The 24,390-nt window shown below is 36.3% G+C and overlaps 1 protein-coding gene across 2 annotated transcripts in view; it reads left to right on the forward strand.

Moving 5' to 3' along the window:
- Positions 1 to 24,390, forward strand: part of GABRA2 (gamma-aminobutyric acid type A receptor subunit alpha2) — a 61,566-nt gene that overhangs the window by 633 nt on the left and 36,543 nt on the right. For both annotated transcript variants that reach the window (XM_058025375.1, XM_058025374.1), the window contains exons 2-3: positions 24 to 112; positions 2,664 to 2,779. In XM_058025375.1, coding sequence (XP_057881358.1) covers positions 42 to 112; positions 2,664 to 2,779 — 187 coding nt within the window. In that variant the 5' untranslated portion in view covers positions 24 to 41. The remainder of the gene's footprint in view (positions 1 to 23; positions 113 to 2,663; positions 2,780 to 24,390) is intronic.

Here is a 24,390-nt window from a genome sequence, read left to right on the forward strand (position 1 = left end):
TTGTGTTTTTCTTGCACCGTTAGGTTTTGCAAAGAGCAGCGATGAAGAAGAAGCTGGCACTCTCCGAGATGCAGTTGGTTCTTCTCGTTTTATTGGTGTGGCTACCAACGAGGTGAGAGGATATTTAGTTTCGTTGTTCAGTGCGAACATGCATGTCACAATCTGCTAAGGGTAAGCTTGTGTGAGGGGCTATAAAAGTACAGTATGTAGTAACGTAATAAAAAAATCTTTCTTAGCTGTTTGAATGCAGTATTACATAGTTTCGAGAGCAAATGCAGTAGAATGTAGTTTAAGGACTATAAAAGCCTGATCTCTTGTCCTTAAACGGTTTGTGAATTGATGCTTTATTCCACCATTAAAATAACAATTTCTTTAAATGCCTTTTTGGATCTTAAAGACTTGAGTTACTGCATGACTGTGATTCTGTACCATACAAAATGGAGAAATAGATTTTTATGAAGTCTCACTGCAAATCACTGTTCTTAAAATAATGCTCATATATTTATTAATATGGCCATGCCTTTTTTTTTTTTTCCCTTGATTTTTTTTTTTGGTCAAACATAATAGAATTCAAAATGATGCTTAAGCCTTAAACCTCTAGGTGGAGATAGCATACAACTTCACAATCACATATAATAAAACAATACCATCATTTATTAATCAACTTTTCTTATGTTGTGTAAAGTTCTCAATTTCTAAAGTGACAGCATAAGAGCAAGTAATTTTTATTACATTATACTTTTGTGTTGCTCACAGTCCCTAAACACAATAATTAATTGTAGTTTGTAACTTTGATTCACTTGCTTTGGTTGTGGCTGCAGTAGGTCTTGTCCTAATATGGTAAAGATTGTATGCTATGTAATGCAAGTTTCCTATGATTTAACATGTCTCCAATATTTTTGTTTGTTTCCCAGTGAACAAAATATTTCCTGAAACTATATTTTCTATTTCACTTTATACCTAACTATGGTGCAGTATTAGTTGAGTCACAGTGGGCCAGATCCTGCAAACCCTACTCAAGTGAGTAATCTTACTGACGTCAAAGAGACTATAAGCGTTATTAAAGACTTTATGCCTGAGTAAAGTTTGCAAGATTCGACACTAATTTGATGTAATTATATTGATCTAATATTTTTAGTGGAATCTTGAGTTCAAAAACTGTTATATCTCAAAAAGAAGCTTAAAAATGGCAGAGACGTACTCTGGTAGTCCATGAGTACAACGATACATTTTACAAACTGAGAAAGAACCATCCAGTAATTGCAACTAAGAAAAAACTGACACATGAGTAAAATCACACATGACATTTTCATGGGTTCTTTTTAAGTTATCTGATTTGCGTCGATTCTATGGTTTATATGATGGAAAGCACAGACTGCAATGATTTACATTTAAATACTTCTTTATGCCATTGAGCTGGAGACCAACATACAGCCTTGTCTTTAATCCTTTTATAGCTTCCTTTAGAGAAAATATCACCCAAACCTACTTTCGGTTTGGAGGAGGAGGAAAACATGCTTGCTATTATGGCATTCAGAATACCTTCATTTCAAGATGACTAATACTCAAACATTTAGGGTTAAAAATTTAGGTACCTGAAAAAGATATAAATGGTATGTGCGTAGCACATGATGCTTTACTTCCTTGATACCAATGTGCTGGTTTTAAGTAGTTAAAACTGATGAGCTCCTGTATTTCACATGCATGGTGCTTAAAATTGTTGGCACGGTAACATTTGCATGTGTAAGGCTTTCTGTGTGTCGGGGCTTCCCTGGCACAAACCCTGTTGGTCTGGGTGCCCAGGTTCCAGAGCACTGTGGGGCACCACGGCTGGCTGGGCAGCAGGTTCATATTCCAGCCCCTGTAGCATGTCCCACAGAGATTTGACCATAAAGGCTGTAATGTCTCTTTCTTTATTGGGGAACTTTGAAACCATCAGTGTTCTACAGATTCTTCTTGACACTTCATTTGTGATTCCTTTTTCCATCCAGCATTTATAAGGTTTGTCTGCATCTGATGGAGTATCAGACAGCGCGTTTTATGACAAAATAGCATTTTAGAAAGATGAGGGCTGTCCACAGCTACCCTGCAGCTTGCTAGTCAGCGCTGGTGTTCCCTCCCACCAACTGCTGGCGTCAGAGGACTCCCTGAGCATGATCGCTGGAGTTTTCCCTCATGTTAGTTCTTCTGGTCATGTACATTACATGACCATTGGGTGGAGGCAAATCCACAGGATTTATCCAGAGATAGAGTATGCCTAAGTGAGGACAGATAAGATAGAGCTAGAAGGAGATGGGTTTGTGCATGGGAACCCGGGTTATCAGCCCAGGAGTGACATGCCACCAAAGCCTGGGAGGCTCTTCAGGGTTTTGCACCAGTGCAGCCTCCACTAACAATGTTTGGGGAGCTGGAAGCAGCACTCACAGTAATGCAATGATGCATGCAAGTACAGACTACTGCAAAATGACTTCTTGGGTATTTTAAGTAGTATTCTGTTGACCCTTATGTGTCTGAACTTGTTATATAGAAATTCTGTATTTGCATACTATAAATACTCCTTTCCTGTTGGAATGCAGCAAGTAATGGCCAGTCCAAAAAAAATGCATGTTGAGTGTATGTTAAAACATACTTAGCACCCTCTAAAATGTAAAATATCCATTTAGATCGGTGCTGGCTGACTCCCTGGAAGACGAAGCTAAGAATAACATCACCATCTTTACAAGAATTCTAGACAGACTTCTGGATGGTTATGATAATCGCCTCAGACCTGGATTAGGAGGTAATACAACCAATTAAAGATTGATTTAAAAAAATCAATTTTAATGTTCAGATTTTATGCAGTGATATTCTTCCTTCGGGGTTTTTTTTCCCCCTAACAACTGGTATGCATCTTGATAAATTATTTATAACTGCATTCACCCAGATGAATCATTTGAAGTTTGAGGAAGATAACATCTATGAATGGAAAGAAGGCATTTTCACACATTTATCTTAAGTAAAAAGAAAAAATCTGGTGTTTTAACATAGTAAAACAGAATGTGAACAAAAATAACATCTAAAGCTGTTATTCCAGTCAGGGAATTTTGGTTGAACAAGGAATCTAGGCTTAATTCCCTGCAATCTGATAGGTGTATGTTTTCAGAAATCTGCACAAGTGTTTTGTGCGATGCGTATAAATTCCACATTTGAGATTTGTTCCTTGGCCCAGTAAGTTCAGTGAAAATGTTGTGATTTTGACTTCTTTGGAATTGGGGTGTCACTGGTAATATACATTTCATTTCTGGGCACCTTGCACTTATTTGAGCATTTGGAAAAAAAAATAGAGAAAAAGAGAATATTGAAGGACAGAGGTCTCTGCACTCTTGTGCCATGACTGTCAGTTATTTTTCAAAATGTCAGTTCACATTTTGATTTTAAAGCTGATGCCATCTTTTGTCAGTATGTGTTATATTGGCAAGAAATTTAAATAGTTTTTGTGGTGTTGAAAATATTACTGAGTACAGAAAAATACCTATGACATAGGGAGGGGCTGAATATCTCAGTTTTGACAATATTTTGTCTACTACTATTGTTTATCTGTATTTATACTATCTAACATTGACATGTATGATTCAAATATACACTTCTACGGCCACTATTATTATTTGTAACAGTTTTGGTAATTGTAATTTTCAACCTGGAGACTGTTTCAGCTTGGTGAAGCTAATTCCAGTACAAAATCCTTGGGAGCCATTCCTGTTCCTGTTGATTTCAGGAAGATCAGGCCCAAAGCTAGAGACACACTCCAACTTCCATGGAAATTACAATAACAGCTCTGATCAAATTAGGCCTTAGTTAAAGCTCAGAGTTTTTATCCAACACTATTCCATCCTGACCTGTGGCTCTGTTGCTGTTCTGGTCCTGGGGAATTGTGGCTTGAATCTGACACAGCAGAAAGTGGGAGCTGACGCTGACTGAAACAGATTTCTCATTATGCATTGCTTTTAAACTAGGATGTCTTTTCATTTCCATTTTTGGCCTCTGTACAGTGAAAGCTTGTGAAATATTTTATATTCAAAGATTTCTTAATTTGGATGATACAGGGGACCTATAGAACTGTTGATGCCAGAATTTATATAGTAATTTTTTTTACGTGGAGTTTTGATTTCTTTGCAAAATACTCAAATTTAAGAATTTACGCATAGTATAAACATAGAATGACTTGCAGAAACATTTCATATCACCAAACTCATGTTGAATTGACAGGGCTTTTAAAATAATGCATTTTATTAGAAAAATAGTCAAAGTTTTCTTGCTTACAAGGGATGAGCCATTTAATGAGAGCAGTCTGCAGTTCCTTTGCATATCAAGCATTTTTTTAATCTTGAAATAATATTTTTGAGAGCATGAAATACAGATGTAATGGATTTTTCTATTTTTCACTAAATTTGCTTCAGAATAACCTCCCTCTTTTTCTTTATAAAGCCTCATAGATAATTAAAACATACTCTGAGAACAAAAAATTAAAGAATTAACATCTGTTTGATATTGGTATACATGGCAATCAACCCATGCAGAATATGTGTGAAATGAAACTGTGTCATGCATATTAAACCGTGGTGATTCATGACACATTAATCTTAATCCTCAAAAATACTTCAGTTATGGATGGATGGATTCTTACAGTTTAGAAGAACACTTGTAAATGGCAGTTGTGATAATTCATGATACAAAACATACCAAACTAGACTTTTGTACATAGTGCTTAGTAATTATCTACATATTAAATATCTTCATATTTCAGGAATTTTCTATTCCTTTTTCTATACTGACTTGTAGTCTGAAAAGAGATGTGGAAATAATTAACCTTCCTTTTTTTAACACTATGTGCCTAGTAAGCCTGGGAATTTCTAAAAGTGTTTTTGCAAGAGATTACTGCATTCTGACCATGCCACACACATCATTAATTTAAGATACCTAGTCTCAGTTGCGTTTCCCTTCTCTTTATATGAATCTGAAATAGCTCATTTGAATGCAGCAGAATGTTTACTTTGGCACAGCAGTTTGCATTGTCGTGAACATATCACTGCTATGACTGGGATCACAATCTGGCCTAACATGCTACAACAGAAATAGTCCAGGGTCTGAGATCCTTCTGAAGTCATCTGAAAGCAAGAGCTGTTCATCAGCCCACTTTCACTTGCTGTGAAAGACATTTTCAGAGATGTCTTACAGCAAGGATTTAGCTCATTGTAAAAAACTGCTCCTTTAGTAATGAAATGTTTTGGGTTGATATTACCATTTTATCTAGTTATTGACCAACCAAAGGGAAATGTACAGGCTTCTTGAAAGTCTGTATATTAAATTCAGCTAAATAAATGTCTGATTTGGAGGTTGTTCTTGAATTAAGGGATAGATTTGGAATTCATTTTCCTGGGACACAGTCTGACTACTGACAGTATGTAACTTGATGCTTTACTGATGCAATTCAAAACAGAGTACTATTTTCTATAAGCTGTTGAGGAAGGTTTAACTTTTACTGGTGGTACACCTTGGTCAGATAAACAGGTTTTGGCTGTTGGCTGTTGGCTATCCTAGCAGCTGGGATCCTTGAGTGGTGTATGAACACAACAGTGATGAAATGACCTGCAAAATGGGTGTGGGCAGGGGGAAGATGACACTGCACCATGCCCTGAAGCCAGAGACATCTCATATGACTTAGCTACATACCCCAGCCTGCTGTATTGATAGACATGAGCATGGGTTTATTTGAGGGGAGATAATATTTTCTCTGTACTCATTTTATGCTAAGCACAGGATTCCAGCTGGAACACTCTTGACTGTACTTTCAGCTCTGAAGTGAACCATTTTACCCAAACATTCTATACCATTTCTGTTTAGTCATCAAAATAAATTACAAGTTTGACTTCAAACCAAATTTTCCTGTATCATTAGCATTAATTTATATGAAATATAGCCATGCAAATGGCAAGTCATACAGACCTTCATTGTTTATGACTTTCTACAATTAATGAAGGTATTTTCTTCTTTTTATTTGCTGTAATGTTTGCAATACACTTAGGCTAACATTTTTTCATAAATCTTTTGCTTTTTATTAGCATGTAGAAAAGCAAATCCACACATTAATGGGCACTAAAACTAAGCAAGGAACCAAAATATCTGTAAGTGATTGAATTATCTGTCTGCTCTCCTCTGCCCCATGAACAGACATGATCATGCTGGATACTTCAGTATTGTGACTATCTCCATAAGTTATTCAGCCTTCTTTACTTTCTCACATCTGAAATTAGCCTTTCCAACACCTAAAGAAATTCTGTATTTTCTACTCTCAGAAACTTATAAAACAGAACTGAATAGAAAGCTAAAATGTTGGAGAAAAGAAACAAACAAACAACAAAGCAAAAGAAAAGGGAAGTTACAAGGGCAGAAGACTGGACTTCCTAGCCTAAAGTTTCAAGTGCCATATTGATATTGAAAAAATCTATGGAAATGTCAGGATCCTTCTGCAAACTGGTCAGTCTCATCAGCTTCAGGAATGGTATTCTTATTGTAACCAAAGAGTTGAATGATGGTTGTTAAAAAAGAGGAAGATAAGACAGTAGGTAGGTGAAAATTAAATGCACTGTGAATCTATTTTGAAGGAACCATCTCTGCTTTCAAATGTCCTGAATGCTTTAAGCAAGCATCTGCATTGCATTTCTCACACAGACAGACCAAATCCTCTTTTTTCCCAACATTTTGTAAATCAGTTGAACAGGAAAACTGAAAAGAATTGAAGGGAATTCTTGCTGACTATTCCTATCAGAGAGATGGTCAGCAATGAGCACTTGCAGGTGTGATCTTTCATCTTTGGAGAACTGGATATTTCATTGCATAGAATCAGTGTAATGGTGTAGAATATCAGACTTAGTGATTAAAAGTTTTGTGATGTGCTCACCAATATGAGCACAAGGGAAACTCATTTTTTCACAGATTACCTTTTTCTCTTGCCTGGATCAGGAGAGCTGTATCCATATATATGTGTGTGTGTGTGTGTGTTTATCACATAGTTGGAGGTTTTCAGTTGCCAGGAAACACAGCCATGGTCATATGCTGATAATCTGGAATAGGGCATAATAATATACCCTATATTATAATCTGCATTTAGGGCACTGTATTTATATATCACTGTAATTCAGAGTTTTTAATGAGCCTTCCACTACTGTTTTTAAAGGGAAAAAGTGCAGCTCCCCATCTCAGTTCTGGTTGCTTCCTTAGGCTTTCTTTGATCTAGGTTAATATTTTGGAAATGGTAATATCTCTCTGCCAGTGCTAGTGCAGAGCAGCACTTGCATCTTCTAAAAGCCCACTGTCCTTGTAGCTATGCTGGGACACAAAGGGATAAACTACTGTATGTATGCTCCCCTTTTGGGCATACCTGGAAGGGCCACATGGAATCTGCCCATAATGGTGCTTTCAGAGGAGTCAGTGAGAAACTTATGTTAGAGCTGTGGATAATGTATATTGGCAAAAAGCATTCCTTGTAAAAAATGGAGAAGCGATAGAGAAAGGATATGAACATCTCATTAATAACTTATCCAGGGCATGCAGACAGTGTTAAGATGCAAGAACAGAAGTAACTCAGTAGCTATAAGCATTCCAGGGAATGATTTATTAGGAAAAAGGAAGGATAAAAAACCTACAGAAACCTCTTTGATACTTAAGAACAAACCAGAAAACTTGTCTAGTATAGGATAGGGCTGAGTAGCTAGACAGAGGTTATTTGGTTATTTATTTATTGAAGTCTGTGAATAAATCAACAGTGAAGACTTAAAAATAAAATGAATGCTACAGCTGTGCAGGGTAGTGCAACTGGGGGAAGTATTGCACAGAATCACAAAATAAGCTGATTTGGAAGGGACCCACAAGGATCATTGGACCCAACTCCAGGGCCTGAACAGCACCATCCCAAAGAGTCAAATGCTCTGCCTCAGATGAGTTAACAGAAATGTAGGTACTGTACAGTAGTTACATGTGCCCATAGAGGAGCTGGTCTGGGAGGCTCTCCCAGTTCACTGAACATGTATATTTAGTACTTTTTTTTTCTTTCCTGGCAAAGCATCAGCATTTGCTTCTAATGCTAGAATTACTGCTGACGACACCAATGCTGAATTAGAGCTTTGCTTACTTTTGTCTTATCTGCAAGGAAGATGTGAAAGCAGATACTGCAGATTTCTCTGTAGCTCATTGGTGCTCAATGTAAATCAGACCAATGGGGTGATAACATTTTTTTCAGGCAGATTTGATAAACAAAGAAATCAAAACCATCACTTTTTATCTGTGATGCAGTTATTCTGGGTTATTTAGGAAAGGGTTAAGAAGCAGTGGTCTTGTTGGTATCCAAGTTATTCTATTATTGACTGCTTTCCACTAAGGCCTTTTATCTTATTAAATCTTGCAATGATTTTTTTCTGTCTCAAATATACAACTACTTCTCATTCAGGCTGACTAGTTTAAATAGCTAAGTACCAAAGGAATGCAATATCATAGTTCCAAAGTTTTTATTACCCTTGTGTAATGATGCAATTTGCATAAAGCTACCTGAATTGGAAATACAATTATTATTTAAATAATCTAACTCTAAAACATTTTCAGAGATATTTAAGCACATTAGAAATTCATCCAGGATAACTTTGGGTTATTTTAATGGATTTCATGGGTTTTTACTAGTGGATTTTAACCAAGCAAAAAGTTAATTTAAAATGTAGTAATCAATGTATATGTTGCTTAAAATGAAGAAATTGTTATTCAGTCTTTAGAAATGAAGAGATTGTGTAATACAAGATTAATAGTATTCTGGGTTGCACTTATAAAGAATATCAGGGAAATCCTTTCGTGTTTACTGCTGTGATGCACCCATGGAGTACCCAGTTTTGTATATTCTTTTTATAGGAGACACACATAGAATTACATTTCAAATATTTTCTTAAGGAAGATATACCAAAAAGAGTGCTAATTAAGAGTGTAAGAAGGAAGCTATAGAGATCTCTTTTTCAGTTATATAATTACCTACAGATAATATGAAAATTTTGGTGAAGAGCTATTAAATCAGTTTAAAATAAAGCATTGATGGTCTTTCACATTTTGGGTTTAGATGCATAGGATGCAGACTATATTTGGAATACACTGCCCTCCACTAAGGTGAAAAAAGTGGACCTTGGAAGATGGTTGATTTAAGGAAAAATGGCAATTATATCACTGTGGTATGACTGGCATCACTATTTAGTGATGTTCATTTCTACTTGTGTTACAACAACCAATATTTGAACAAATAGTGAAGCATAACTTTCAAGACAATTAATTGGCAAGTTTTGACATTTTATTTTCAATGAAAACTAAAAACTTGGGATTAAATGGGCATGTATAACTCCTTCAACTTTGTGTAGAAAAGATTGGGGGTTTTCGTAACCTTTGTTCTTGAGCCCTGTAATGGTAAATATACATTTAAATATATCTAAATATATTTTAGCACCTATAAAGAAAAAACTGCCACAAGACATTCATTCTGCATAGCAGATTGGGCTCCTGTTACATTCAAGGCCTGATTGTGGCAAAACAGTGTAACAATACTGTGTCTTTATGAGACATAATCTAAAAGGACCAAAAAAAAAGAAGAATTATTTTCTTCCCCTCCTTAGCTTTACTAGGCAAACTCATAACTCATAATAGTTATAATATAACTCATTACTATTATGCCAATGCTGATGATTTTCAACAGTTACAGAGATAATGACTGCTCAGAGTTGTGGTGGAATTTCCATCTTTGTGGAGACCCTCACAATTTGACAGAATATGACTTGGGTAACTTGCTGTGTTTTTAGAGATTGCTCTGCCTTGGACCTTCCAAAGGTTCTTTTCAAACTCAGTTGTTCTAAGATTCTTTAACTGACAGCCAGCAAGACATTGAAATAATGGCTGCAGCTTTCCATCTTACTTGGAAAAGGTAAAAAAAAAATTAGTATATTAGATCTTGAAGATATAGCTGAAGGAAAAGTCTGTGTAAATGAAAGTTTTAAACTGCTTCAGAACAGCAGGATGCACAGTGTTGTATAACTCTTGAGCTTATTATTCATAAAGAGCCCACTGAAAAATATAAGATTTTGGGTAGACAGATCTGCAAAAATGAAGAGGAAATATCCTTGTTTGTAGTCTTAGCCACATTTTTCCTACTATCACCTTATGCTGAAGTCCTGAAAAGGGTTAAATATGTGAAAAGACAGTATTTTAAAGGACAGGCACTGTATTTCATCAAATCCGTTTCAATTTACTTCAGCAATGTACAGGGAAGTGAAAAGCTGCACAACACTGTGCATCCTAGAGATCAACACCTCCTCAGGAGGCATCCAGGAGTCTCTAATCACTACCCTTCTGAAGTGCCCCAAGATACCTTCCAAGGCTCCTCCTGTTTCATTCTTCAGTTTTTACATTGCCTTTTTCTTTTCTAAATACCTGTCTATTTTGTCTATTCTTATAAAAAATGCCCAACTGTCTTTTTTGACCAAAATTTGATGAATTTGTCCAATTCCATCTAAATATAAAGTTAGCTAAGTCCAGGTGAGACCTGCCATGTAGATGTAATACAGCTGCTGACATCCAGCTGCCTGAAAGATTTCTTATCCAGTGGAACTGGATGGAGGAGGTTGAAATGATGTGAAGACAGGCTCCTAGGTGGGTAGAAAGCAAAAATTATCCTTTACCCACAGAAAAAATGGTTTTCCTGTTGTGCCAGCACAGTTCTCTGGTGCTGTTGACTGGTCTGAGACAGATCTGTTGCTTCTGGCAGTTCTCCTGACTGCATATTCCTGTTTCTGCTTTCTTACAATGCTACCATTTTGTGACTGTCTTTTAGAATAACCTTTTCAATGCACAATCTAGTGCATCCAATTTTTAGAATTAATAGTGTGGAGAGAGAGATAGAGGTATTTCGTCAGAAAGGATCATAGAGGAGGACATTGTAATTGTCTATATATAAAAACAGGGCAGGCTTTTTTTTTTTTTTTTCCCCCAGTATTTTGGTCTGTTTTAATTGTCAGTATTCATGGCTACAATTAATATCTAAAAGTAGCTTCTAAATACTCCAAATAACATATATGAAGTAGAAAAAAAGCTCTTTTTCAACAACATAGCATTAGGGTAATACAAGCCAAGGTGAAAAACCACTATGAGCAATAAATATGGGAAAGGGAAGGAGAGAAGAACAAAGAGATGACGAGTGAAAGAAGATAAAATTGTCATACTAACCATTGACAACTTTTAAAAAAATGGCAGATTTAAACAGCTGTATGATCTTTTTTTCAAATATCCTTTGGAAGTTTGAAAGTAGAATAGATAAGAAATGTTATCATTATGGTGTATGCATGCATTTAAATTTCTGATATTACAGTTGTTCAACAATGAGTCATCCATCTCAAGAAACAGGTATAGAGGATGTGTTGCTGTACTATTCACCAAACTGCTAAATTAAAGCACCAGCAGAATATTTTGAATTAATACTGTCAAAAATTAATAAATTTTATTTATAAGAATCAAAGGACTTTAATATCCCAATATTAATCTTTAAATACATTTTTATATCTGTTTTTTTTTACATGTTAATGCTCTAATGAAATTAATCACGAGCTAAAATAAATTTTGTTTACCACTGTCACCCAATTAATAGTTTGCTTTATCATGCAGAGTATTTCACCATAGTTTGTGGAAATTGTATGTAAATCACAAAAGTATGATTCTGCTAATCTTCCAGAAGTGGTATTGCTGTTTGGGAACCATTTATGTGATTACTGTGCAGCACACGGCTCCTGATTTACATTCCTTAATTCCTTGCCATATGTTGAGGGCTATTTAATAATTAGAACATTTAACACTGTGAAAGAAATGTAAATCAATTCCCCTCTTACCTGGGATTATTGTGCATCAGAGAACATTGAACACTGCAGTGAAGCTGTGCAGCTGCAGAGATTGGATCTAGTCTGACCAAACTGCATTCATTTTTTAATGTATATACATACATATTTGGTCCTCCTCATGATTTTTTTTTTTTTTTTGTTGAACCAGTAGAGATCACATGTCCTTATCTAGTTTGTTTGAGAAAACCTGGGTGTCCCATGTTCCATCTGCTTAATCTGTGTTTTTCTACAGACTGTAAATTAAGTATTTTATAATCTGGTAGTGTTATGACTAATAGAGTTGATTGAAGATAAAATTCAGTGCTATGGACCACTGACCTTCACATATGGTTCCATATAAATCAGTTAAAAAAGTGGTGTATGCTGTAAAATTTTCAAGACTGCTTGCATTTATGATCTTTGGTGTGAAAGTAGTTTCATGGAGTTACCTATCTTCATTTGGCACCTTCTTCTGTTTTAATTTAAAAAATTGCATACTGTCCATCTCTTAAACAGCAAGATGACATGAAGGCAATGTATGTTCTGACTGAATGATTGCCCTGAATGTTGCTACTTCTTCTTTGTTTGTCTCAATTGCTTGGTGCTGATTCTCTCATCCAAAAGAGATAATTGTCTTCCAACACATTCCCTCTTTTTCTTTCTTGTATCCGTTCTTAGTTGTTCTAAGACAATAGGTTCCTCAGACTTCTATCAGTAAATTAGGAAGTATTATTATTATTATTATTATTATTATTATTATTATTATTATTATTATTATTATTATTATTATTATTATTATTTCCATTCTTGCAAGTGTGTAAGCCTCTCAGCACAACACCAGAGAGCAGAAAAGGAATGGAACAGGTGAGGAAGTCTGTGTTTATATTCAAGAATTTAGAGATGGGTTCAAGGGACAGTTCCTACCCTTAATACACCAGCATAATGTTCTAGATGTGTCATTCTGAGTGACAGTCTGAAGGCTGCTGTAGATGCCTGTTTCTTCTCACTATTTGAAATAATAAGTTAAAGGCTCACTGAATGAGAAGCAGCTGAAGAGAGTTGTATTGTGGTGTATATAAATGAGAAAACCAAAGGTTTTAGTCATAGATGCAGTGCTGTGTTTATATAACCACTCTGCCATCCTAAGGCATTCCATAGCATTTCATGGACTTGTTTGTGTCAATAGTTTTAACTGAGCATTGAACAGTGAACTTCTTTTTACCAGATCTGTAAATGTGAATTTGGTACGGCATCATCTCATGCAGTTTCTGAAAGGAAAAGGGAAGAGACTTCCACCTGGGAAAATAAATAAATAAATAAACAAATAAGTAAAGATGAGAAAGGAGAAATATAAATGCCTGTTACTTGAGATAAGGAAATGGTCACATTTTTAATAATCCCTTTTCATCTGCTGGGTGCTAAAAGCTGTCAGAGAATTCTTTATGCTTTTACTAGACATTTTGTCTTTAATGACCATTAGAAGAAAAAAAAAAAGAATAGATAATCTGGTTTGCTACTGCATGATAATGCTATTTTAAAGTAATTGACTGTTTTAAAATAATATCTGCAGTAGATATTACCTGCATTTTCACAAATATTTCTGCTTAGAACAATATGCACTTTAAAGAACTGGGTTCTGATTAAACTCATATTAGGCATTGTTTCAAATAAAAAAAAACACTCTGTTTTTTAATTTATGCCTGCAAAAATTCCAACCTGTTAATTTAATTTTACAAGCAGATTCCAGTCTCAAATATATAGTCTTTCCACATATAGAAACCTAGTGGATTCACAAAGTTCCATAGACAGCCAGAGGCAAATTCTCTTGTCATAGGCGAAAATAAAAGACAAATTTGAGGCTGCTTAATCCAAGCTCTGGGAGTATCCTGGGAGTATGTTTTAGAGGAGATCCAGGGAAACACTGTTATCTGTAAAGTAGCTTGGAGACATTCTAGTGACTCAGCTGTGGGACTTCTGAGTGCCACAGTACACTTCTTGTACACACTAAGACCTTTTTTAGTATTAACTGGATAGCAGAAAAATAGCTGACAACTCTGTAGCATCTTAAAATGGAAATTAAAAATTGCTTCATTGCTGCCCATGCCAGTATTTTTTGCTTATTTGGGAGATGCTCGTTGAAGTATTAAAATTATTCTCTGTTGGATCAAGCCATGAACTCATTGTTTGTCAGGAGTCCTGTTTAGCAGGAAGCTTATTACCCATGACCATCTCCTGAGTTGTCCTGCCAGACAAAAAATGTTAATAAAAAATTAAAAGGCAGCTTGGCAGCCAGTTTGATTTGTGCTGTGTCTTGAAACCATAAGTGTACTCCTTCCTTCCCTGCGTTTCAGCAGCTGTGATGCTCAGGAATGTGTGAGTGAAGTGTGTGTCTACGTGTGCTTAAGTATGCCAGGTATTTAGGGTGTTAACAAGCACACAACCTCTGGGTGATTTTAGTAATTCCTCTGGCTAGCTTTTTTGAGAATATAGAGTAGTCTGGACAAACATTAATTTCCTGTCTTTCATAGTTATTTTACCTGGCTTGAAATAGGAGCTGCTGCCTGGTTGATAAAAGGATTAGAACACTCTGTAATTTATTTTTTTTAATAGTGTATCACAGTCCTCTGAAATACTATTATAGAATTTCATACAGCATTACATATGAAAAATATATTTGAGGATCCTGCTGCAAAAAAGATGCATTAAAAGTGCCCACTAATATGCAGCTCTATTAAATAAAGGCACTACCTCTTTCTACCATTGGTTCCTGTCATGCTTGAATGCAAAGTACAAGGCTAGCAAAAGATAAAAGAGCTGCAGCTCCATTTTTAATGACTACACAATCCAGGACTATAATACCCAGACACTAAGCACAGACATTAAAATTAATCTGTCTGAAAGGATCTTAATTTTCAATGCTTTCTTATGTCTGTTGATCTCTGGAGGACATCATCAGCCTTTGGGACTTTGAAACATGTGAGTTTCATACTTTGTTCTGATAGCTGCAAGCCTTGGGAGGATGCCAGCTTCTGGTGATGTGAGTGCTTGCCCCAGAACAAGCGAGACAATCCTTCCCAGAGCTTCATCACAGTTTCTGTCAGCTCCAGGGTGGCAACTTTTTTGCTGTGGCTGGCCAGACATAATCCAAAGGCTTCTGCTGAAGCTGGTAGTCAGTAAGCAAAGACTTTTTCACTGACTTCAGTGGGCTCTGCTACCCAAATTCCTCATTAAATAATTAACAAGGCTAATAAGCACTGTGACAGTGTCTGTTTCAGCTTAGAGAAAGCAGAGTAGCCAAATAACGAAATGCTCTGTGTATATTATATGTATATCTATGCTCTATGTATATATGATAATGTATTATCACAGTTTCCTGGACAATCCACTGAATTCTGTGGCCATTTTACCAGTGCTGGATGCAGACTTCTGATGTTTTTCCAGGAAATAACAAAAATTGAGGGTTTTTTTAATGTTTAGAATGTGGGAAGGTCCTGAAGGACAGCATCCTTTTATAACTTGTACTTTCACTTTTCACTGGCAAGTTGACATGTTACATATTTTATATATATATATATATATATATATGAACCAAACTGGCTTTTGAAATCTAATTTGGATAAAATCTAGAATGAGTGATCTTGGTTAGAACAGCAGCTGGGCCTATGTAAGTGATGGGCAAGCAAATAAGCTAACAACAAAAATGAAGTTTTTGAAGAGCCAATAGCCACTATACAATAAAATCACTTGTTAAGAAACCCAGACTTGGCTGCATTATGACTGCAAAGAGAAACTGGAAGCAGCTACTTTTTAAAAATGATACTGCTGTTAGGGGTAGATGTGGTTTGAAATGCAGGAGGGACTGTCAGAGTGAGTGTATCAAATGGGATGATTTATAAATGCTATGACTTGGAGTAAAGCACGGAGATTAAACCTGAAATTAGCCTAGAAGTGTAATGCTGCAGAATTTGCCAAGGTGTTTGATGACTCTAAGTACTGAGGTCATAAAATTCAAACATTTAAAAAAAAGAAGAGAGATGAAGACCTCTGAGTATAAATTTCTGCAATCTGGAATCATTTTGGGAATTTTTGTGCCTTACCTACATGTTATGATTTTCTCTCTAGTAGCACAAATCTCTGAGCAGAGTAGACAGAAATATGGTCTCATGCGGGTAATAACTTTGCCCTCCCTACTTGTGTGATGACACCAATTCAGGTCAGTTCAAATAAGTACTGCTCTACTTTGTCAAAGTCTGCTCCCTTCCAGACTTCCAGGCTTGTTTGAGTGCTTTTTTTGTCTTCCTCTGTCTCATTCTTTAGAGAGTGTTGGGGCAGTCTGGTTCATTTTAGCTCCATCATGCTCATCCAGTTGATCTAAACAATGCAGCAGTCATATTTATTACTCAGCCTGGTAATTATAAACACTCCTCATCCTGATGGAAGCTGTAGTGTCTAAAGGGACCAGATTTAGTGCTGATGTTTTAGTTTTCATTTGTGTGACATGTAGTTTTGGTTTGCTGCCAAATGTGTTGTGTGCTAGCTAAATTCCTCTAACTTCAACATTTAAGTAATCTGTTTCAGCAAGATCACATTTCTTCCAGCCAAACTCAACTATGTTTTCAATTTCATGTTTCTGTTGAACATTTTGTGCAACTTTAAGTAAAAATTTCTCACACTGGTAGTTTATTTTAGAGCTGTATACTTTTAAGTTATTTTTATTTTTATTTTTTTTCCTTCACTGTGTGTGAGGATGTAATGAAAAGGGAAGAAGGGAGATTTGGTGGATTTCATGGTAGTCTTATGGGAACAAGTTTATGCCCATGTGTTTAGATTGTTCTTCCCAATGATTTAATTTACTTCTTTTCCGCATTTTGTCTCTCCCTTTTTAATGGTCAACACTAATGTTCATAATTACCCAGCTTTTGCAAGTGTTTATACAACCAAAGCATCCATATTGTATTAATACCTTTACAATGAACCTGTAAATTGGAGGAATTCTCTGTTTAAATGATAGGGAAAAAATCCAAAAAGCTGTCTAGATAGTTAATTGCTTTCTTAATCACTTGGCAGTCAATACCTCTGAGATTGTCAAAATGTTGCCGGAGGTGACAAAAGTCTATGAAGTTCAACAGTAATGAGTGAGAGTAAATATCTTCTTTTCCCGGTGCAAAGAACCAATTAAGTTATGCACTTTTGGGTTGTTTGAAATCTCTTTCATGTTAAAGTAGTGGCAGGATTCAGGCAAGACCCTGGATGGTTGATTGGCCCAATGTGATATGAGCTGCACCAGTCAGTACAACGCCTTCTCCTCAGGGATAAAGTTCATTCTAGATTAAACATCTTAGTTACTCCCTACCTGATTTGGAAAAGGGTTCTGAATCCATATTTCCCACTTTCCAAACCTTTTATGTAGGCACAGGGCTTTTGATCATTCTGAGAAAGTGGCTTCTTCCGTTGGAGATGTTTTACTTATTTAATTGTATAAAATAGCTACCTATGTGTCAGAACATGGACTGAGATCTCTTTTTTCCTGCTGCCATTTAGGGGCATTCATGGTCTTTGGCCAGTTGGCTCCACAAGACTGAGGGCTTAGGTTTGTCAGTTCCCACATCTCCTGGAGCCCAGATAGAGTGGAATTCATTGCTTCCAACAGCTGGGCATCCTATGTGGAACATGAGCAAAGCTGGGCGTGTTGGCACATCTCAGAGATGGTGTTGGCATAACTGTCTACAAATGTGGCTCTTAAAGTTGATAAACTGAGTAGAAATCTGTCAAGCTAAGTAATTAAAAATGCTGAAGAGGAGCAAGCAGCTGAAGCCTTTCCTTACCAACACATGTGAAACAACCAAGTTTGGGTGTGAAAACTTTACCAGTCTCCTTTTCATCTATTCACAGGGGTGTTCCCTCTCATGTCATTCCTCCTTTCCTGAAAAGAGCCATGAGAGAAGCTGATGGTCGGGTTTAATGGAAACTTCTAAAATAGAGAGCAGCTCTTGTCAAGTGCATGCTCTAGTTTAAAGCAGAGACATGAGCTCAGTTACTGTGTGTCAGGTTCTGTCTTGACCACAGAGGTGAATTTTCTAAGACACAGCATGCTTCCTCAGTCTTTGGAAGGAATTGTTCTGCTTTGTGTAAATAATTAGATCTTGAGCAGAGGCTTCAGTTTAAGTCTGCTCTATCCCATGAGTAGTGCTAGGCTGTGGAAATAGTCTTTTGCTTGTTTTCTTGCTTTCTCTCTCAAAATCTTTCTGGCTCAGTAAATTTGTAATTATTTATAGTTTGAGGAACTCGTTGGGACTTGGTTGAGAGCCAGTTCTTTAGGCTGCTTGGCAGCATTGGGATATATTTGCCTTAAGGTGGAAATATAAGCAGCCGGGGAAATTTAGGTACTGACAGTGTTAGACAGCAATTTGGGAATAAAGGGGATTCAGACAAATATAAGTGCAAAACTTAGTCATTATGATCTGGACCACAGAGACATTCAGATTAACTTTGATTGATTTAAATGGAAACTTGGAGCTTAAATAACTTTGTGCATCTTGTCCAATATACTTTAAGAGATAATTGAGCACCAAAATCAGTCTTTAGCACTATCCTTGAGCACCTTTCTCAAATTTGTGGAGAAAGCATAAAATAAAGTTAAAACTGCACCCCAAATGTCACTTATATCCAAAGTTCTTCATTCACAGGACCCTTTGGAAATTTAAATTTGTGATATGAAATAATAAGGTTTGCAAATTAAAGGTCACTTAGGAAAGAGAGAAGAAAATGTAGTAAATATAATGTTTATGTGTGTGATCTGCACTCTTCTTTTTCACTGAGAGTTAAGCCTCAAATTTGTCATATACATGTGAAAATTATCTTAGTAATGTGTAAATGTTCTCTCAGCACAGAATTTTTTTGTTTTTTCATTTGATATCTGGTAATGATGCTAAGGCAGTTCGCACCAGCATCTTCTACATACAGCACAAACAGTAAATACTGATTGTGATAATATATCACTTTATTTGTGTTTAAGATGTGCCTACATATCCTTCTGTGCACATTTTGTGGGTAGCCTACACCTAAAAAAGCTGTTAGATTAGCTAAAAAAATATCTGAGAATGTTTTCACAAGTCATATTTTTTGCTAGAGTAGAGAAGGGTGTTGACAGTTAAGCTAAATTCTTTTTTCCAGGTTAGTGTGTTTTTCTGATGGTCAAAAAGTCTTACTCATCTCTTAAGAAACACTAATGTTTAACTGAATTATTTTCTTATAGCAAATTCTTGTCATTTTGAACAAATTTTAATTATTTCAGAATAATGAATACTGCTTTGCTGAAATAAAAGGGTGGGCTTATATGCAGCCCAAATATTTTGTTAGTGTAAATGACATAATAGTATTTATGGTACTGCTTTCCAGGGCTGCTGAATTTTGAAAGTTCTGAATAGGCCTTTGGAGGGCCCCTGATAGACTTTATATGGAGCTGTCATTAATTTAATAAGTGATATAATATCTGTTAATAGATATCAGCTCTTCAGAAGTAAGTCAGTTGGGGTCTCTAAGCCTACTGGCTTTCAACTCCTGTCTCTTCCTCCAGACATTTTCTCCAGAATATATTCTTGTTCCAGTCAACACTATGAGGAATTCAGTACAGTGTCTGATTCTGGTTTATTTACACCAATGTGAGTCAAGAGTGCAGCTGTTGATATGATACTTAGTAGTATTTTACTAGAAGCTCCAGAAGTTAAACTGGTAAGCTTATTCTACATAAGCTTTGTTAAAGATGGAGATTTGAAAGACAATTGTGGCCTATATGAAGAAATTTTCTTGCTGATATTTCATGGTTAAAGTGAGCCCATTGGAAGGGAAGTGCTGATGTCAAGGGGAGAAATGGATTTTCTCTTCTCACAGATGACTTCAGTTTATAAATTGGAAGTGGTTTTATGTAGGGCATATGTGGCTTTGAGACTGTTGGAATTTAATAGTGGATAATGAATGAAGATGCTGAAGTTGGATAAATAAAATTGTTGCATAAACCACCTAAACCAAAAATAAAGAAATGGCAGAACATGATTTTGAAATATCTGTGTTCCCACGGATTTTGCTGCTGTTACAGCTCTGTGTTGCACGACCTCCTCTGACCCCCATTCCCTGCCAGCCAGTCAGTGTCTTGAGCTGTCAACAGACACACTAAGGAGCTTGTCAGATAAGGGCAGCATGTTGAGTTGGAACAGTGTTTGATGGATTAAGACCCTGGCTGTTTCACCTGTGCAATTTCTGACTTGTATTATGAATGACATTTTCAAGGCCTTTGGGCAACATTGCCAAGCATGCCCCTGGAGACCATATTACAATGTCAGAACAATGTCAATTCCAGATAAATAATTTTTTATAGAAAAATAATTAAATTAACATCAAGCTTTTGACAGCATTTCCACAAAAAGTCAGAAATCCTCACTTAAGTTTCCCATAGCACTGCAACTTGACCTCCTTTTTTTGTTGTTGTTGACATATTTATTTAAAGACCAGTATTTTATTTTTGCTTCTTTTTTTTTTTTTTTGCATGCTTTAGCAGCCTTTCAGTTACAGCCTTGCAGTGTTCTCACAGGTACTATTAATTCTACATTTAAAATAATGTTTTTCTGAATATTTTTATTATATACATTAGAACTGCATATGTATACTTTAGAAGTTCTATCCCACCAAGAAGACTTTTGATGGTTTTTGATTACCTCAAAGAGATTGTCTTCTATTTTAGCTGCCCAAAGCCTGTATTTACAGCTTTACTGAATAAAAATTGAAATTAAAAAGAATGCAAAGCCCAACCCAATCTTTCAGGCCTGTTTTCTTCTGAAAACAGCCTTGACACATTAATCAATAATATAGCCAGTTTCATGCAAACAAACATCTGGAACTTTTCTGAAGATTTTGCAGTGATCACGCTCCTTTCTTCTCTTCTTTTAAGCATACCTAGAGTGAGCCATGCATGCTTTGTCCCTAACCTCTGTGAGGAAAGGAATCTAGATTATTTTGGTGGTGGTGGGGGGTGAATGAATAATACTCAGGTCATTCTCAATACTCAGGTCATTGTCAAATATGGGAAATACTCTGAAAATTTATTTCAATAAATGTGATGCCTTCTCAGCATTCTCCGGGAGAGGGGGAGCTCTCAGGTATGCAGAATCCTGCATGTCCATCACAGACTGGAACTCTGTGTACCCTGTCAGGGATGCAGGCAGCTGAGAAGGGGCATATGAAAGAACTCGAAAAAATTTTGAAAACTACTGTCAGACAGCAGACCAAAGGAACTCATTGAAAATTTAAATGCCTCTGTGGAATCTTAGCATTTTGACAAGCTGGTAGATGCTCCTGAGGAGCCTTTTCTTCTGACTTTTCTGATCATCTCCATTACTCAGCCTGGATTGGTTTAGACTTCAGCCACTGCAAATTCTCTGCCAAGCAGCCTGCTTCAGCTGAGCCAGCTCTTCTGCTGAGGGACAAGTCAGCAGGGGTCCAGACCATCAGAAAGGGTATCCCAACAGCTGGAGGGTTGGCATAAAGGAATTGGTGATGCCACTGATACCAACTCCAGCTAAGTGCTGAACCACTTTTCTAATTCTTTGACAAGTCAATGATGTTGACATTTTCCAGTGTGGTTACTTAGTGTTGGACAGCTGTAACCAGATTTGGCAAACACCTGTGCTTCACTTTACTTGCACATAACTTAGTCCTTCTGCCTCAGCTTCCCAAGGAAAATTGAGGATAATAACATTGTTATCTTCATAGAGGAGTTGTTGTAATTAACATTTTTTCTTTTTAAATCCTAAATGTAATTAAAATACACAGCAAACATTCCAGCTAAGGACAGATAAGGATGTATAAATCTTCTACAATTTGTTATATGTATTGCTTTTTCTTCCTTTCTGTTTTTTGTTTTCCCCAGTAGTAATACCATGTCAGTTCAAGTATGGAAGGGGAATCAGAAGAAACCAGTGCTTGAGAACCATGTGCAATGTGATCTTAATAATTACTGGGGTTTTTTTTTACTTCCACGGGATGTGCTTTTCTTCCTTTGTTTATCATTAATTTTATTGACTACATTTTGTAAGTTTACCCTTGACTTCCATCGTCTGAGAAACTGGTCTGATCTAAGTCAGATCGGGAATTTTTTTAACATTTATGACCAAAGCAAGTTAGAAATGGTGCTATAATAGCCTTTACAGCTACTTGTTTTAGAGTATGTCATGTGATGCTGGCAGCTACTTGTTTTATTCTTTGCCTGAGATTTTTTTCCCCTAAAAGAAGCATCTTAAATAGAAATTATATCCTTACCCTTTGCTGTTCCCATTTCTTTGTATAACTTTCAAAAGCAGTGATTCAGAATAACTTAAGAGCCCACAAGTATAAATGAATCTGCACCCCTTCCTCCCAACAGAGGATTCTTTAAAATCTAGACTGTTTTTCAATATGGGCCTCCATTGATTTCGGCACTTTTGAAAATCAGGCCTTTTAGTTACAGGCATATGTGTCACTTGAGGAAACAAATTTTATAATCCCAGTGGGAAAAGCTTGTCCTTTTCTCAAAAAAAACAAGCTAGATTTTTATGCAAACACATGTTGCATGGAACATCTTTTAGCTGACTATATTCCTTGGCTTTTCCACAAGAACTGATGATCCAGAACTGTTTGAATCTCTGGTGGGCTAAGTATGATGACTGGTGCTGTTCTTGACAGAATATGAGTTATAAAAAGCCTGTAACTGTGACGCCTGCTGGATGAATTTTGATTAGAGAGCCCATTTGAAACTGTGCTTTGTGCTTCTGAATTGTTTGTTTGACAAGTACATACTCCTTCAAAGCAGTAGCTACAATATTTATTGTAAAAAAGGATGATGTATTTTTTGTTTTTGTAGATGTTGATTCAGAAACCTCAAGTTCAAATATTTAATTCAGAGGTACCTTTATTTTAGCACTATGTAAAGTAACAAGGAAGAAACAAACACAAGATTCAGGCTGCTAACACAAATGGTAACAGGAGTAATTCAAGATTTATTACATTTCAGCTTCTTTTGTCTTTAAGGGCTTGTTTTCTTTAAGGTAGGGTATGAATAGAAACTTCTTAACTATGCAGAATTTGGAAAATAGGAGGTAAAAATATAAAAAACTGCCATTTCTTCTTTAGTGTACTTTTTCTTAACACAAACCAACAGGGAGAATCGATAGACTGTTCTAATAGCATAAGTTGTGGTCAATATGTTTGTTCTCCTCTCTGTCTTCTCTACTCATTTCTGATGGAAAAATAGATCCAGAAGAGTTTAGAAATCATATAACAGAATATGGGAATTTTTTTAAAAATTAAAACTTCGAATGCAAGGCAAGCTTGAAGATTCCATGTCCTGTAGTTTATTAAATGCAAATATTAAAACCATTCCTCTGTGTCAAATAAAAAAATCACATACAAATAACTGGTAGCATTAGAGTGAGTTTACAAGAGGATCATGTTTCCAAGCATTTATTGCGTGAGGAGCATGCAGGTAAAGATTTGCCAAGTGACTTTGTTGCCTATAGTAGGGTTCCTTCAAGTTATACAAGTATATTTGAATTTAGCCTTGATACTCTGCTGTTGGGATACTTGATTGTCAGTCATATTTTTGTAACACCAGTGCTTTTCTTGGAATTTTAATTAATATTTTGTATTGTCATCAGTACAGGCCAAATTTCACAATTAGTCCCTGCAGCTCCATTTTACCTCCTGAAGAGTGGCTCTCTTGTCACTCTCTTATTTCATTCCAGTCTGTGCCAGGTAACCATTTGGAGATAATAATCTTTTTTTATTTTCTGGAGAGTCTCCCACAGGCAGCATGAAGCCTCTAGTCCTCTGAAATGTACCTGTGTCTCCTGTAGGATACTTCAGCCATACCTCTACTTTATCTATGTTGAATAGTAAGGGCTATGCAGACTCATTAGCACCTTTTCTGTCCACTGACTTAAAATTTGTTTGTAAGAAATTCGGAGTAGAAATCAACTTAGCTTGTGTAAGGATGCTTCATAATGGATTTCAGAAGTCTCTATCATACAAATAAACTTATCTCAGGACGTGCAGAGGAATTTTAGGAGTCAATCTTTATTTATTTGCTTAAAAAGCAGACATGATCCTGGGGAAAAGATTCTTTTTGGTAGGAAGGGCTTTTTGGAGTCCCATATTTCTAGCGTTTGGCTGAAAAAGGAAGTTTCCTTGCAGATGAGAACAGATAAATATTCCTCGTCCATGTCCAGAAGTTGTCTGAAATCGCTGTGTCTTTGCATCAACATCCCTTTGAAAATGCACTGCTCCCCATGCAGCTGCTCATGGATCAGTCCTGGCCTTTTCCTGGTGCCTGGCAGAGACTCTGCTGTCATGAGTGAGCACCACTGGTTTCTCCCAGTGAGGAGCAGGGATTGAACTGTTGTCCTCCATACAATTAGAAGTAAAATTGGCTTGTATCATG

The sequence above is a fragment of the Melospiza georgiana genome, chromosome 5 (genome assembly GCF_028018845.1).
Source record: "Melospiza georgiana isolate bMelGeo1 chromosome 5, bMelGeo1.pri, whole genome shotgun sequence".
Classification (NCBI taxonomy): domain Eukaryota; kingdom Metazoa; phylum Chordata; class Aves; order Passeriformes; family Passerellidae; genus Melospiza; species Melospiza georgiana.